General features: G+C 56.1%; 6 protein-coding genes across 6 annotated transcripts; 4 read left to right on the top strand and 2 right to left on the bottom strand.

The window, feature by feature from the left end:
* Positions 1 to 20: 20 nt before the first annotated feature.
* On the bottom strand, positions 21 to 2,303 carry J4E93_008682 (uncharacterized protein; the record flags this gene model as incomplete). Its single annotated transcript, XM_049346580.1, has 1 exon — positions 21 to 2,303. One exon carries the CDS (start codon positions 2,301 to 2,303, stop codon positions 21 to 23), a length of 2,283 nt encoding a protein of 760 aa, XP_049196470.1.
* An 835-nt stretch (positions 2,304 to 3,138) lies between these two features.
* J4E93_008681 (uncharacterized protein) lies at positions 3,139 to 6,669 on the top strand (the record flags this gene model as incomplete). The annotated part of the gene is made up of 2 exons (XM_049346579.1): positions 3,139 to 3,263; positions 3,318 to 6,669. 2 exons carry the CDS (start codon positions 3,139 to 3,141, stop codon positions 6,667 to 6,669), a joined length of 3,477 nt encoding a protein of 1,158 aa, XP_049196469.1.
* Positions 6,670 to 6,926: 257 nt separating this feature from the next.
* J4E93_008680 (uncharacterized protein) lies at positions 6,927 to 7,778 on the top strand (the record flags this gene model as incomplete). Its single annotated transcript, XM_049346578.1, has 2 exons — positions 6,927 to 6,931; positions 7,004 to 7,778. 2 exons carry the CDS (start codon positions 6,927 to 6,929, stop codon positions 7,776 to 7,778), a joined length of 780 nt encoding a protein of 259 aa, XP_049196468.1.
* A 1,381-nt stretch (positions 7,779 to 9,159) lies between these two features.
* On the top strand, positions 9,160 to 9,948 carry J4E93_008679 (uncharacterized protein; the record flags this gene model as incomplete). The annotated part of the gene is made up of 1 exon (XM_049346577.1): positions 9,160 to 9,948. One exon carries the CDS (start codon positions 9,160 to 9,162, stop codon positions 9,946 to 9,948), a length of 789 nt encoding a protein of 262 aa, XP_049196467.1.
* A 34-nt stretch (positions 9,949 to 9,982) lies between these two features.
* Positions 9,983 to 10,819, bottom strand: J4E93_008678 (uncharacterized protein; the record flags this gene model as incomplete). Its single annotated transcript, XM_049346576.1, has 1 exon — positions 9,983 to 10,819. One exon carries the CDS (start codon positions 10,817 to 10,819, stop codon positions 9,983 to 9,985), a length of 837 nt encoding a protein of 278 aa, XP_049196466.1.
* Positions 10,820 to 12,450: 1,631 nt separating this feature from the next.
* Positions 12,451 to 12,771, top strand: J4E93_008677 (uncharacterized protein; the record flags this gene model as incomplete). Its single annotated transcript, XM_049346575.1, has 2 exons — positions 12,451 to 12,455; positions 12,489 to 12,771. The coding sequence occupies 2 exons, from the start codon at positions 12,451 to 12,453 to the stop codon at positions 12,769 to 12,771; spliced, it is 288 nt and encodes a 95-aa protein (XP_049196465.1).
* Between the last annotated feature and the right edge of the window lie 2,029 nt (positions 12,772 to 14,800).

Genomic DNA, 14,800 nt, shown 5'->3' with positions numbered 1-14,800 from the left:
CACAACACCAACACGTCTGACTACCTCCGCGGCGTAGGACTCCTCTCCTTCACATCCAGCGCCCTCATACGCTCTACGTTCGTGTCGACGCCCGTATCGACCACATCCTCGATCGAAGGGATGACGTCTTGAACCATCGTTCTATCACCTTCGTCGTCGTCATACCCCTCCTCTTCATCATCCCCATACCTCCTCTCAACATACCCCTCGCCCTCCAAATAATCACCCCCCTCCACACTTTCGACAATCGAATCTTCCAAGCCCGTTTCATCGACATCCAAGCTCTCCCTCGACATATAGCTCGCCTCAAGATCCTCGCCAATCTCCGATCCCTCGTCTTCACTCCTTATACTAGCCGCCTCCGTCCTCTCATCATCATCGTCGTCGTCTTCGTCTTCACTGTCCGTAAAGTCTTGGATGTCTAATGGTTGATCGCGCCAATAATTAAAATCCGTATACGCCTCCCCACCCGCCGGAACCAGCAGCCCCACCGGCGGAAAAAAATGATCAACAATCTCGCGCATGCTCGCATACCCCGTTTTATAGCTGTTGAGACTCAAAACATCAAGACTGACTTCGGCGTTGGAGTTGATGGTGAAGATGCGGGTGGAAGGGATGTTGACACTGCGGTAAGACAGCGCGTCTGTGAAGCGATTACCGAAACCAGCGTAAAAAGGGGTTTGGTGCGCGGGCTTATCGAAGAGCTGCATGATATCTCTCAGACAAGCCATTTTGAAGACTTCGGGCTTGCGGAGGTAGATTTCGCGGCGGAGGGCTGCGATGGTGCGGTCCGGGCTCATGATTACGGGGCCTTTGGGGAGGCGGTAGTTGTCTTGGACTACGCCGTTGAGGTACGCGCGGGTGGTGTCGGCTTGGCCGACGGAGCGGCTGGTTAGGTAGAAGATGTTGTAGCCGTTGTTGACGATGTCGGTGTAGAGTTTGGCTACTCCTTGGTGTGTCCAGTCGCGGCCGATCATGTTGAGCACGTGGCCGAGGGCGTCGGACTTTGTGATTGTGCCGTCGATGTCGGAGATGACGATGGGTACGTCGTGCTTCCAGTAGAACATGTAGGCTTCGCATTTTGAGCGGTTTACGGTGAAGCTCATGGTGTTTGCGCCGGGCTTTAGGTTGAGCGCTCGGAGTTGCTCGCTCGTGAGGCGTAGTGTCTTTGCGTATGTCTTGTGCTCGGATTTTCTGGCTTCGGGCGAGTGTGGCGCGGAGGAGCCTAGAGCACTGTCTGAGTCTCTGCGTAGGGGAAATTGGGCAGTGTCGTCGCTGCGTCCACTGTCGCTCTGGTAGCCGGGGTCTGACAGCGCATCAGTCGATTGGAGAGCGGACTCGTTCAGTACATTCATTGTCGTCTTGGCCATAGCCGCTGCCTTGGCCTCCTCACTGCTGTAGATCCAGAGGTTGCCGTTCTCGTCAGCGCCTATGAGTGCGCCAATGTCGTAGTCTCCTGCGAGCTCATCCGACAGAATGCGCCTGGCTATGACCTCAGCGCGCAACGCATCCTCTTCGCTGCTCTTGTACCCAGTCATGTCTAGTTCGAGGTCGCCAGTCTCGGTGACTTTGTTCGGGATGTTCGAGGTGAAGAGCTTCTTGGACAGCTTGATCGCGCGGGCAAGGGCTTCGGCGGAGGACACAGGCGGCGGACTCGCTGAGCGCGTCGACCTGTTCCAGGCAGTCGCATCCTCCTTGCTGATCTGCAGCGGCCCTCTCTCGGGGCCCTTGTCCTCGCCGTCGAATGTCTTGGCAAACCCGTCCTTTACAGAAGGCACCGTCTCATCCGTGCTTGCCCTCTGCATGTGGAAGCCCGACCAGTCCCCCGACTTGGGCCGTCCAAAGTCGGCCCCGGCATAGTCCGAGGCAGGCACCGACATGGACATGCGCCCTCGTCTCCTTGTAGCGCTGCCGTCGAGGTCGAAAGGCTCGGGCTCGTCGAAGGCGCGCTCCGAGGGCAGCTCGACGGGCTTCTGCTCGGGACTGGCGGCGGGCGATGCGATGGGCGACGTCTGCATCTCGGCGGGGATGGAGCGCGTCGTCTCGAAGACGAAGAAGGCCTCGCCGCCCTCGCCCAGCTTCATCGAGTAGTCCTGCAGCTCGCCATTGACGCGGAACTCGACCTTCTTGTCCGACGGGCGCAGTATCTGGTACTTGCCGAAGCGGACGTGGAAGGGCGAGCATGCCAGGCTGCCGTCCTCGTGCTCTACGACGATGGTGTCAATGGCGCCGCTGAGGGTGGCGGGGTTGATCGAGTTCCAGCCCTTGGACACGCTGCCCGTGATGGATCGCACGTAGTTCATGGTTGCTGTCTATGGGCTCAGCCCTTGCGCGGCCGAGGTGGTGCGAGTGATTTGTATGTTTGTAGCGAGCGTCGGGGATGTACGTCAGAAGTGTTTTACAGAGGGAGGGCGGATGGAAATGTGTCAGAGCGTGTTTGCATTCTTTCTTCACATGTCAGAGGGCTGCGTTCACCGAGGAAGGAGCGACCGGCCGAGCGTTGAGGGTCAAAGAAGGGATGTCAGGAGTGGAAGTACTTTTGCGCTGACGTGCCTAGGCAGTGGTGAGCTATGCGGTCACCGAGCTCGCGGGCGCATCACGGGCCCGAGGACGTCAGGCCGAGATCAAGTGATGCGCTGAGCCGGAGTGCGGCAAGAATTTCCAGAATAGTACATCCAGAATGGTATATGTTGCGAGGGATTTCGTGCATACTGCATGGGCTAAGGTGCAGAATCGAGATGCTATCTTCACATGCTGCAACGGAGCACGCACATTGGAGAACCATTCGTGGTGATTACATGTTGGGCCAGCCACTGGCTCAACTACTGCTCCGTGTAGATTATGGGGATGTCACCTCTCATGACTCTGCTACCGGATAATAGTCAATGGAAAGTATCGCGATGATATTCTCAACACTGCCTAACTCGACTTTTCGACAGCCACTCTGCCCCGCTAGCTGCTACTAGTAACCTTTGAAGATGAATGCGGAGGAGGTGCAGGTGTGGAGCAGCCAAGACGTCGAAATGGCCTGTAGCTTCGGCCATTTGCGGCGGTTGTGGCTGCACATGACGCCGCCAGGCACCGCGCAAACTTCACCCACCACGACCAACAGGTGGGAGACGCCTGACAGCTGTCGCAATGTTCTCGGAACCCTCACAGTCGCTGTACTGGCCGCCCGATGTCGCCCGCTACGACATGGAGGCCCTGCTGTTCTCGTCGTCGGGCTGGCTGCGCACGGCGTGCATCGTCTCGGCCCTCTTCTGGTAGGAAATAGAGACAAGAAGAAATACACGCGCACTTACTCACCGCGCATGCAGGGTCGCCTTCCGCGCCTACCAGGTCCTCACGCAGCCCGTCGAGAAGCTGGTGCAGGTGCTCGGCCTCGAAGTCCCCGTCGCGCCCCTCGTCTCGCTCGCGGGCATCAAGGCCGACGGCGTGCTGCTGCACTGGAAGCCGCCCGACCAGCGCGCCTCCGTCCTCAAATACGTGATCCGCATCAACGGCATTGACATTGGCGACATCTCCCCGCAGGAATCCTCCATCACCATCGAGAACCTGCAGCCCGACCGCCACTACACCATCCGCATCGTCACCCTCAACTCGTCCAGCTTCCAAGCCCCCAGCGTGCCCATCCGCCTGCGCACCCTCCCCGCCGACTCCGATGACTTCTACGGTTCTTCCCCGCCCAAAGACGCGCCCCTCGCCAGCGACGACAATGACTACACCCCCACGCCCGTCATCCGCCCCAACAAGACCCTCGCCGATGTCGTCACCTCCGTCGCTGCCCCGCCCATGACCCGCGAACACAGCAACAGCACCTCCCGCATGCGCCGCCCAGACATCGGACGGAAGATCTCGCCCGCATCGCAGATGCAGGACCAAGGCAGGGCAGCGCAAGAGGCAGAAGGCCCAGACTCGATCCGGCAGTTGACCGAGAAGTTGGACGGCCTCAGACGCGAGTTGGACGACATGGAGCGCCAGATCCAAGACGAGGACCAGGAGTTTGTCACGCAGAAGGCCATCTTGGTGGACAAGCGCGACGAGAAGAAGGCGGCATTGAAAGAAAAGGAAGACGCCAGTCGCGACCTGCGCAAGGAGGTGGCGAGTCTTGAGCGTCAGAATGCTGCAGCCCAGACCAGACGCGCTCAGCAGGAACGGGTGCTGCGTCAAAAGGAAGCCGAGCGCAAGAAGCTGAAGGACGATGTTGCCAAGTGGACCAGGGAGGCGGGCGAACTCCGCGACACTGCTGAGAAGATCAAGAAGGAGCAGACCGAGTACCAGGCAGCCTCCGAGAAGCGCGTCCAGGATCTCAAAGACAAGTACGCCGACGAGACGCAGGCGAACAAGGTCTTAGAAGACGCTATTCGTGAGAAAGGTATCCACATCAAGGCTCTGGAAGAGGAGAGGCAGAAGCTGGAGGAAGGCCAAGAAGGCGCTGAAGCGACAGACGGCCCCGACAACGCCGAGAAGGAAGAGGACAACCGCTGGAAGATGACGCTGGGTCTTTTGCAGCAGCAGTATGCTCAGGCTTGGGCACTATACGCCGAGGCGGAGAGGGCGCATCAGGATGCCACGGGCAGATTGACCTACATGCAGCAGCGTCGCCTGAGCCAGCCGCAACTCTTCTCAGGACCGCCAGTCCCAGAGATGGGGCCCGTCAGGAGGAACAGCCAGCGTGCGCGACCGCTAAGCATGCGCGAAGGGCTTCTGGCTCAAGCAACTGGTGGCTTCGTGCATACTTCATCAGCCCCGTTCAACAGCATCCCGACGACTTCATCACCTTCGTTCGCTACCGCCACGCCTTATTTCAACCCAGTCAACGGCATGGCGTTGCCTCCTCCTCGGAATTACAGCACATCCTTCTCGCAGGCCGACTTTGAAAGTCTGACCGGCGGTGCGCCAATGAGTCCGACAGCCGGTGCATTGCTTCCAGCGGGATTATTTGGGGATGATCTAGGCTTGACGGAAGACGAAGACGACGACCCAGGTCCACCCCAAGCACCGTCGCTGGATCCTTCACCCAACATGAGGAACGTCCTACCTGGTCTTGGAGCCCCTGGAACTATGAACCACACGCAAAACTCGAGCTCACCAGCTTCTCCACAGAGCGGCTCGCCCAGTGCTCTAGCAAGTCCTCGGGACAGTGCTGGCGAACTCAACTTTTATCCCAGTAATGACAACAACATGGACAACGACAGGCGCTCCATTCACTCGACATCCAGCTCTTTCCAGATCAACCCCCAAGCCAGTCGTTTCGGCGGACTCTTTGGACTGAACCGAGCACGGGGCAAGACGTTCTCCGATGAAGGTCCAGCGTTGGGCTCTCTGAAACCGTCACAAAGCCAGTCACTACCCCGCCAGGACCATGGCATCGACGGTCTGGGTAACACTCGCCGCCGCGGTAGCCATTCTGAAGGCGCATGGTACGACACATTCATACGCACCAAGACTCAGCCGATTGAGTCGCTTAGTAGTCCTAAGCATGTGGCTACACGCAAACGACCGTTCAACATGTTCAGCAGCGCAAAGGGAGGTGAAGACCCATGGCTACGTAATATTCTAGGCATGCAGAGGCCGGAATCTCCGCGTCAGGGCTCTACAAACTCGGGAGAGGGCATGGCTCTGCCACGTCCGTCCACCGAGAGCCAGACACGCTTCGGCTGGAATGTGGATGCCTTTGGTGCTCGGGCTAGTCCTCTTGGAGTCGACTGGAGTGTCAACAACACCAACACCACTTCATGGTCACGGCTGGGATCCCGCCGACCCTCGATGCAACACACGTCGAGCGCGAACCTGATCAACGACGACATCCACGACGATGTTCTGGACTTTCCTTCAAACACACGCTCACCCACTCAAGCGCCAATTGGCACTCGCCCGCAGTCATCTGCTTCCCACATGCCAGCTCAACCCTCAACTTCATCACTCCCACCCATCCCACCCACCCCACCAAAGCAGCTCAACCCGGCAGCAGCAAGCTTCACCATGTTCCAGCTCGGCAAGAAGAACGAAGAAGAAAAAGCCAAGCGCGCCGCCGAGAAGGAAGCCCGCCGCGCCGAAAAGGCAGAGAAGAAGGAAGAAAAGGAAAAGAAGGTCAAGGCCGACAAGGCGGAAAAGGCAGCACGTAAGGACAAGCACGCCACGCCTTCGGAAGCCGGCGACGCCAGAGACACAACTTCTCCTCATGATTCGCGCATGTCGCGAGACACTCCTTCTATTATCTCCACGGCCGATGCCTCAGAAGCTTCCCCCCGCGAATCTCTCGAACGAAGCATTTCCCACACAGCCTCCGACGCCGCAGGTTCCATCGGCAAAGAATCCTTCATGCAGAAACTCACTCGCAAGGGTAGCACCAACCAGTTCCTCACTTTCGGCAAAAAGAACGCGCTCTTTTCCAAGTCCGCCAAATCAGACGTACCTAGTACACCCGACGAACATGAGGAAGAGGGTTCAACGAGCGGGTTCTTCGGCTTGGGCAAGAGTACAGAGAGTGTGGGCAATAGTCCTCAGATCGGCACGCCGAAGAGTGGGACGGCTGGCGGTGTTTGGGGGAGTATTACTAAGAAGATTGGGAGGAAGGAGAAGGATAAGACGCCCAGTTTGCATGAGAGTGTTGCTAGTGAGGCGACGGGGGATGAGGAGGATGTGGTTGGACTTGGGGTTGTGTAGTATTGTATTGAGCGTGTTGTAGTAATTAGCAAAACGTATCGTTGATTTATAATTTTGATCCAAGATCATGTGTTCGCATGCGTGTCCATTCTATCTAATCTACCTTTCACTTATAGTCGCTAGTGGCTTCTCCCCAGATTCCACTTAGGTACTTGAGCCGCATGCAGCTGCCAAGCCTTCGCGTCCGTCGCAACTTCAACGCGCGACCTTCACTCACTCACCTACCGACATCACGCGCACCCACCACACCACCCACCATGGCGTCACCCGCCGCAGAGACAATGCAGAATGGCATTTCAACACCACCAGCCACAGCCAACGCACCCACACTCAGCCCACCCACGCAGTCGCAACCGCAGCAGTCACAACCCTCAACCCAACCACAACCCCAATCCAACGGCGTCTCTACAACCGCCCCCATGAACCCCGCCTTCCCACCAACCTCCCTCTCCGACCCCGGCACCAGCAAGCGCCCCCGCGACGCCCGCCTCATCCACCTCATCCTCGCCAACATGGGCGTACACGCCTACACCGAGCGCGTCCCCCTCCAACTCCTCGACTTCGCCTACCGCTACACCTCGTCCATCCTCTCCGACGCCATATCCTACGAACCGCCCTTACCCACCACGTCCTCTAGCAAGAAACGGGGCGCGAATGCCGATGGCAGCGGCGAGGACGCCGTGAGTCTGAATGCGTTACGTACGGCGGTGGGAGCAAGGGCCGCGGGCGCGTTTAATACGTCTCTGGGAAAGGAGTTTATGTCCGAGGTGGCTCAAGAGAGGAATCGTATTGCGTTGCCGAGGGTGGAGCGCGAGTTTGGGATTAGGTTGCCGCCGGAGAGGTATTGCTTTACGAGTGTGGGGTGGGGGGTTAAGGGGGCGTGGGAGGAGAGTGTTGAGGATGAGGGGCAGGATGAGGATATGGAGGTTGATGGGGACGGGGTTGGGTTTGCTGGTGGGCCTGTGGGCACGGTGAATGCGTCGAATGGGGTGGCGGCGGCGGAGACGGAGGCGAAGGATACGGATATGGGGGGTATGGAGGAGGATGAGGAGGTTGATGATGATGAGTTTGAGGAGGCTATGGGGATTAATCAGGAGAATAACGCCTAAATTGCTTGCTCGGGGCGAGAAGCAGTGGCACAAAGGGTGACTGGGCGGCGTTTGGCGGGACTTGAGCATTTGTAACGGCGTTATGGGTCAGAGTGGTATTTGAACGGGACTATACCAGAGAGCTGGATAAAAAGCTTTCGTTCCCGCGCATGAGCTGCGCTTCCTTCCTTTCTGAACGAAATGGCAGGAGAGTATTTACACGTTATAATACAATATACATCCGCTCCACCCTCCACCCTTCATCTTCAACAGCCCCCCTCATCTCGACCCATAGACCCCACCCCTAGTAACCCCCCTATCATCCACCCTATTCTCCTCTTTCCTCCTCAGCCCAGCCTCTGTGACCGTTTCCGCTTTCTTCCCCAGCGTACGCCCCGACTCATCCAAATTCCACCATTCTTTGTGTTTCTCTCGCGCATCTTCCAGCTTTCTTTGGTGGTCTATCCTTGCCTGCCTCCGCTCTTCAGCCAGCGCAAACCATTCTAAGCGTGCTTTGTCGAGCTCGTTCTGGTTTTGGTATTGCAGCATGCAACTGTTCATGGCGAGGCGGGGTTGGCGGCATGCGTAGATCATGGTGAAGGTGCGGCCGAGGGCGCATTGGGCGAATGCTGGGGGTGGTGTTAGACTTGGGGTTTGGGGTTGTTTGGGGAGGGAGGAGGAATTAGGGGTGTTTGGGGAGGGATTGGGGAATTGGGAGGGGAAGGTGGATTAGTGAATGGTGGATTGGTGGGTGGTGGAAACGTACTCTCAATCTCCTTTGCGCATTTCGCGCGCACATTCTTATAATATAAATCCTTGACTTGTTGTTCCTGGGGCGCGGATAGCGGTGTGGGGTTCGTGGGTGTGCGGTTCGTGCCGATTATCATGCGGTCTTCTGTGTTGGCCATCGTTTCGTTGGCTCGTAGTCTCGTTCTGGTTGATGATGGGCGCTGCCCAGGCGGTGGGGTTGGAGGTTGCAAGTCGAATGCGTGGCCGAATGGAGCTCGAGGTATCAGGTAGCGAGTGACGGTGTAGGAAATGTGTGGTTGGTGGACGTGGACGTGAGTGGGCGTCTTTGCGGACTCCCGGCGGTGCTGAGGTTCGAGATTGGATTGGAATGGCAAGATTGATGTTATTCGGAGTGGGGCATGTGCATGCGGTTCGGTGGTGAGTTGAGGATACGGAGCGGCGCATGTCGGAGGTTCTGGGCTTGGTTTGGCCGATCTGGGTGAGCCGAGGCAAGTGAGCTTGGGGAACGGCGTTCGTGGTTTGGACTTCACATGCGCTTTTAGTTGCGCCTTTACTTTACATCACGTAGACACGAGCACAGCCAGAGACTTGACAGCCGCAACATTATATTCGTCTATCTACCGACCCATCTACATCCCCACCCTCCCCCACAATGAAGATCGCAGACCGCACCTTCCTCATAAGCGGCGGCGTCTCAGGCCTCGGTCTCGCAACCGCGCGCGCCCTCCACGCCTCTGGCGCATACGTCTCACTGCTCGACCTCAACGCCTCCAACGGCTCCAAAATCGTGTCCGAACTGGGCTCCCGCGCAAAGTTCTTCGAAACCGATGTCACAGACACCGACGCCATCGCGTCCGCAGTCCGCAGCACAGTCGCGTGGGTCAAAGAAACAGGAAAAGACATTGGAGGCGTAGTAGCAGGAGCAGGAGTAGGAATGCCAGGCCTGATCATCGACAAGAAGAACGAGCCGCTTAGCATTGAGAGTATTGATTTCGTGCTCAATATAAATTTGAGGGGGACGTTGGATTTAGTTAGGCAGGTGGTGCCGCATATGACTACGACTACGCCTTCGAGTCCTGATGGGTCGCGCGGTGTGATTATCATGATTGCGTCGAGTGCGGCGTTTGATGGACAGATGGGCCAGGTTGCGTATGCGGCGTCGAAGGGTGCGGTTGCGAGTCTTACTCTGCCGCTTGCACGCGATCTGTCAAAGTATGGTATCCGTGCTGTGACGATTGCGCCGAGTATGTTCGATAGCGCGATGACGCGCATGATGAGCGACAAGGTGAAGAAGAGTCTGGAGAACAGTATGGAGTTCCCCAAGAGGGCGGGGCTGCCGGAGGAGTTTGCGAGGTTGGTGGTGGAGTGTGTGGGGAATGAGATGTTGAATGGGACGGTTTTGAGGCTGGATGGTGCGATGAGGATGCCGGCGAGGCTGTAGTTGTATTTATTTGGGTATATGGTTTAATGTGAGCTCAGCGCTTGCGCTCCCTGATCTTGAACTTTACGCCGTTCTTGTTGACTCCGCCGACGGTGTTGTTCATCTTTGCGCGCTGGAGTTCGAGTTCTTCTTCAGCGGCCATGAGTTCGCTCTCCCGCTTCTTGAGTGCGCGTAGTCTTGTTACGTGGCGCTCTTGTGCTCGCTCTCTTTCCTTGCGGAACTTTCGAGCTTCTCTCCGTGCTTGTTCTTGTGCCTCTATCTTCTTCTTCGATAATGTGTTCGGTCGCTGGATAGGCGTTTCGTCGTCGTCGTCTTCCGTCAGCTCGTCTTGTAGGTCTCCAAAGGTAGGCGACTCCTTGCGCGCAGGAATTTCTTCGCCGCGCCCAAACCAAGTGTCTGGTTCAAACTCCTCCTGTTCCTCTTCGTTGTCCACAAAGACTCTGTGCTTGCCCTGCTTCGTCCTCGCCGCATCCCTCACAGCACGCACCTCGCCCTGCTCCTCCATAACCAGCCGCTGCTCTACCTCCTCCCTCTCTTTGCGCGTCTGCTGCAGCATAGTGCGAATGTATCCCGCGTCCTGCGTCTTCAACAGCTTGACCACCTCCATGCTCAGCGCCTTGTTGCCTCGGTCCGCCACCCTCTTCCCCGACTTGTCCACCTTGGACGACATCATCTTGAAGGAGAACTCATCCGGATTGCGGTCCTGAGCCTTCTGCTTCAGAATCTTGAGTTTGGCCTGCTTCTGCTTGTGGTCGTGCGCGCGCAGCTTGTAGTCCTTGCGCTTTTCGAGGAGACCCCATTTCGCACGCTCTTCGGGTTGCGCGCGCTCCTTGTGGTTGCGCCGCTGAACGGCATTTCGCATGGACGACATTTTGGGTGGTAGGTCGTGTGGCGCGTTGGTTGTGTAGAGGTGTGGAATTGCTCGAGACTTTTCGGTGGGCCTCCGCTGCCAAGACTACGACCCACTTTACTCATCTGCTAGTCTGAATGCACATCTGCGTGCTGTTTCTCTCAAACATCGACACCTTTGGTGATTATTGATCAAATTCACCTTTCGTCGGGGCACTAATCTATCTAGAACGACAAGACACTCAATACACGTCATGTACCAGTGTAGAAAGTATCGCGGCCCTCATATTGTCCAGGCGTAATGATCTCCACGTGTTTACCGCATTCGATCTTGAAACACATCTTAGGAAACGTTCCGCACTTGCATTGCCTATCCAGGCTTATGCAATATGGATCTGTCCTTCCAATAGCGCCGGTTGGTGGAAGTACGGAGCGGAAAGTTTACCATATGGATTGTGCCCATGGAACAGCACACCTGGGCATCGTCGGCGATGATGTCCATCCTCAAATGCCGTCGGATCGGGTACTTACTGCCATCCGCCCCATCTGAGACGTTCTAGTACTCTTGGATGGGTGCTTCCGCTGATAGGAGCCGTTCACCGATGAACCACTGCCAATCATCGGTGAGCAACTTGATCGTGGTTCCTCGCGGGAGTCGCGGAAACGGGCCATCACCATAGAGACATGCAAGACCGGAAGTATGGATCCAGAGGTACCCATATGTAAGCCTAGGCCTTGTACTCTTCCACAAAATCTTGAGTCCCGCGAACGAAGATACGTGAGCGGTGAGAATGCGTTGACTCCTTTACGACGTGAAAGCACGACCAGCCAACAACACATCTTCGCCGAGGCGATCTGTTCTCCGAATGGAACGGAACATTTCGAAAGATATTCGATCGCATGCCACCCACCCAGAGATCGACTCCAGAGGTAATATTCCACAACATCCATAGCCCATCTCCCAACTGAAACGCCAAGTCATCACCAACCCTCCGCCCAGGAATCCTTCCAAACACCGCGGAAAATTCTCTACCGACATATGGCGCTGCACTAATGTACCCCAGGTCTTTCCCCAATATACAGCAACGCCAAAACACCGTCACCTGTGTCATAGATACTATTCTCCATCACACAACTACACATGCTCGACTCATGGCGTACGGAAAAACATGTCAACGAGAAATCCCGCGAATCACGAAAAGATCCAGGGCGTGTTTTGTTATGCAGTGTAGATCGAAATAGTGAGGTTTGTGGTGGTGGGCATGACCATTCTAACCACCGGTAAGGGTAACAGCAACCTCAGCCCCTAGCCAAGCACAACTTACCACGGCGGAAGACAATTCTCCACCATTCTCCACAAATACTACAGTGTCTTGGCTTGCCGGACGAGATCCACAATCTAGGGTCTCATCCACCCCGTAGCAATTTCACGACGTCCGTAGAGGGCTACATCGGTGTCTAGATCTGGTTGGCGATGCATGTATCGAGGAGAGGTGGGTATCGAACATGTGTATAAAGGCAATGGGGATTCCGAGTGGTAGACCAGCAGCTCACTCATCTCTTCTCTGAGTATTCAGCCCATCTGCAAAGTTTCAAAAGACGTAGCAGCTCTTCCACTTCGTTCTCCAACGTACGCACGAACTTCTTGCCATCATGTTGTCCCAAGTCGCACTCCTCTCCCTCGTCGCTAGTATGGCAGCTGCGCAGACCCTCAACATCCCCACTCGCTCCGGCAGCATCGTCTCGCTCCCCCAGCCCAGCACCATCACCGGCAGCGTCAACTTCGGTAACAAGGAGTTCGACCGCGGTCGGCCCTGCAACTCGGACGAGGACACTGGCAGCGACAGCGCCGTCTTTATCCTCCAGAACGGCGCGTCCATCTCCAACGTCATCATTGGCGCAAATGCGCTCGAGGGCGTGCACTGCTTGGGTATGTTTTATATTTGTGTTGTGATTCTGCAAGAAAGGTACTGATGTAAGAAGGCTCCTGCACCCTAACCAACGTTTGGTTCCGCGACGTCTGCGAAGACGCCATCTCCATCCTCGGCAGCGGCAACGCCCTCATCCAAGGCGGAGGCGCCGCTCAAGCCAGCGACAAAGTCATTCAGCACAAGTACGTCTCCCCCCTCCCTCCCTCTTCCCCTTCCCCACCCACTTCCCCCCACACCCCCACAACACGTACTAACACCCCTTCCAGCGGCGCCGGCACCGTAACAATCAAAAACTACACCATCGTCAACGCCGGAAAGCTCTACCGCTCCTGCGGCGACTGCACCGACAACTCCAAAAAGTCGCCCCGTAAAGTCATCGTCGAGAACGTCCGCGCTTTCGGGCTTACGTCTGATCTCATCGGCATCAACTCCAACTTCGGTGACACAGCCTCCATCAGTGGGTCGTGCGGGACGACGAAGAAGGTGTGCCAGGAGTACAAGGGCGTTAACAAGGGGAATGGGAGTAGCAGCAAGGTCAGCTCGACGAGTGCTTGCACGGGTAGTCAGGGGAAGTTGGAGAAGTTGCCGAGCTGTTAGATGGGTTGTGTGGGGTAGGGTGGTGGAGATGAGGGGAGGGGACATGTGAGAGAGGGGACTTGTATATATTGATCATTGAGAATGTCAATAGCTTTTTATGCGGGGATAAGGACTTGATGAATTTGATTGGTCTTTTGTACGCGATTTGGTCTTTCTTAAGACGATCTTCAGTGTATAGTACAGGCGTGTATCTGCATACTGCTCAAGCTCCTTCGTCCGCCTCGAGATACTTGTCCAAAGCTATCGTCGCCCGTGACCGAGCATCGGGTGTCTCCGCCGGGTGGTTAGGTAGAAGGAAAGTACGGGCCTCGTGATAGACCGGGAGTTTGTAGCCATGAACAGCCCCATAACCGTCGCCTACAATGCTCCTGTCCGTGGCAAAATATCTCACGAATACGTCCAGCCAGTGTGCGACATCCTTCGCGTTACGCAGTATGACATCAATGTGCTCGTCCTTGCTTTGCAGTTTTGAGATTTCAAAGCCAGAAGTGACGTATTTCTTTGGGAGGCTGATCGCGAGAGGTGGTGCCGCATGTTTCTGACGAAGCGAGCCAATGTAGCAACCAGTCGTCGTGTCCGGGCCCACGTCCAGATAGTTGAGGTTCGGACATTTCTGTAGACCTTTCGCGATCGAACGCCAGTTACTGTCGGTAAGGAATACGAAGTCGAGCTTGACGTGTTGTAGCGTTCCAGAATATCGCTTGATGAAGCCTCGAAGACGACTCCCACTCACATAGCTGTTGACTAGCTCTAAGTGCGTGAGATGTGCATACGTTGTCTTCGCAAAGAGGCTGACCCATGTGTCATCGCATTCTTGACACAATCGAAGTCGTGGTACATAGTCGCAACCGTGGAGTGTTATCTTGTCCAACTCGGAGAGCTTGGCGGCTAGGCTCGGTAGCAAGGGATTGTCGGACTCGTAGTCGTAGAAGGGATAACTATCCTCGTTTTGTTCCTTGAATTGTTTCGCGTATTCTAGATCCACGTCTCTGGAATTCGAATGTGCAGTGGCTAGGTACTTGATGTGTGATACCAGATGCGGCGACTCGGCTAATGGGACCAGTAAACGATCGACGGGGGGCTGTCGTAAAGTGTCCAGGTCAGGTACGACGTGTAGGATTTGGCGGGGAAATGACGCAAGGTTGAGTGCGTTAAGAACGGCGGGATATGTTCCCATTGTGTAGTGGTGGATTGCCTGCAATGAGGTGGAATTTGCTCAGTTCTTGAAGCTTTCCGTTAGGATATTGATTGCTTCGGGAGAATGCGCGAAGGCATCCACATGTTCGAGATAAGACCTGTAAACGTATTCCGCGTTGAAGCATTCTGTGACTGGTCCACTAAAGCCCATCGCAGATGGCCCATCGAATGTGATTTCGCGAAGTCGGTCTCGGAAATAAGGGACACTGCTGATCGAAAATAAGACCCCGAGGGACTTGGAGGAGGAAAGAACCACGATGAGGTTGTCTAACATTCTT

The sequence above is a fragment of the Alternaria ventricosa genome (assembly GCF_023758065.1).
Source record: "Alternaria ventricosa strain BMP 2768 chromosome Unknown scaffold_17, whole genome shotgun sequence".
NCBI classification, from domain to species: domain Eukaryota; kingdom Fungi; phylum Ascomycota; class Dothideomycetes; order Pleosporales; family Pleosporaceae; genus Alternaria; species Alternaria ventricosa.
This window is presented reverse-complemented; position numbering and strand designations above follow the sequence as displayed.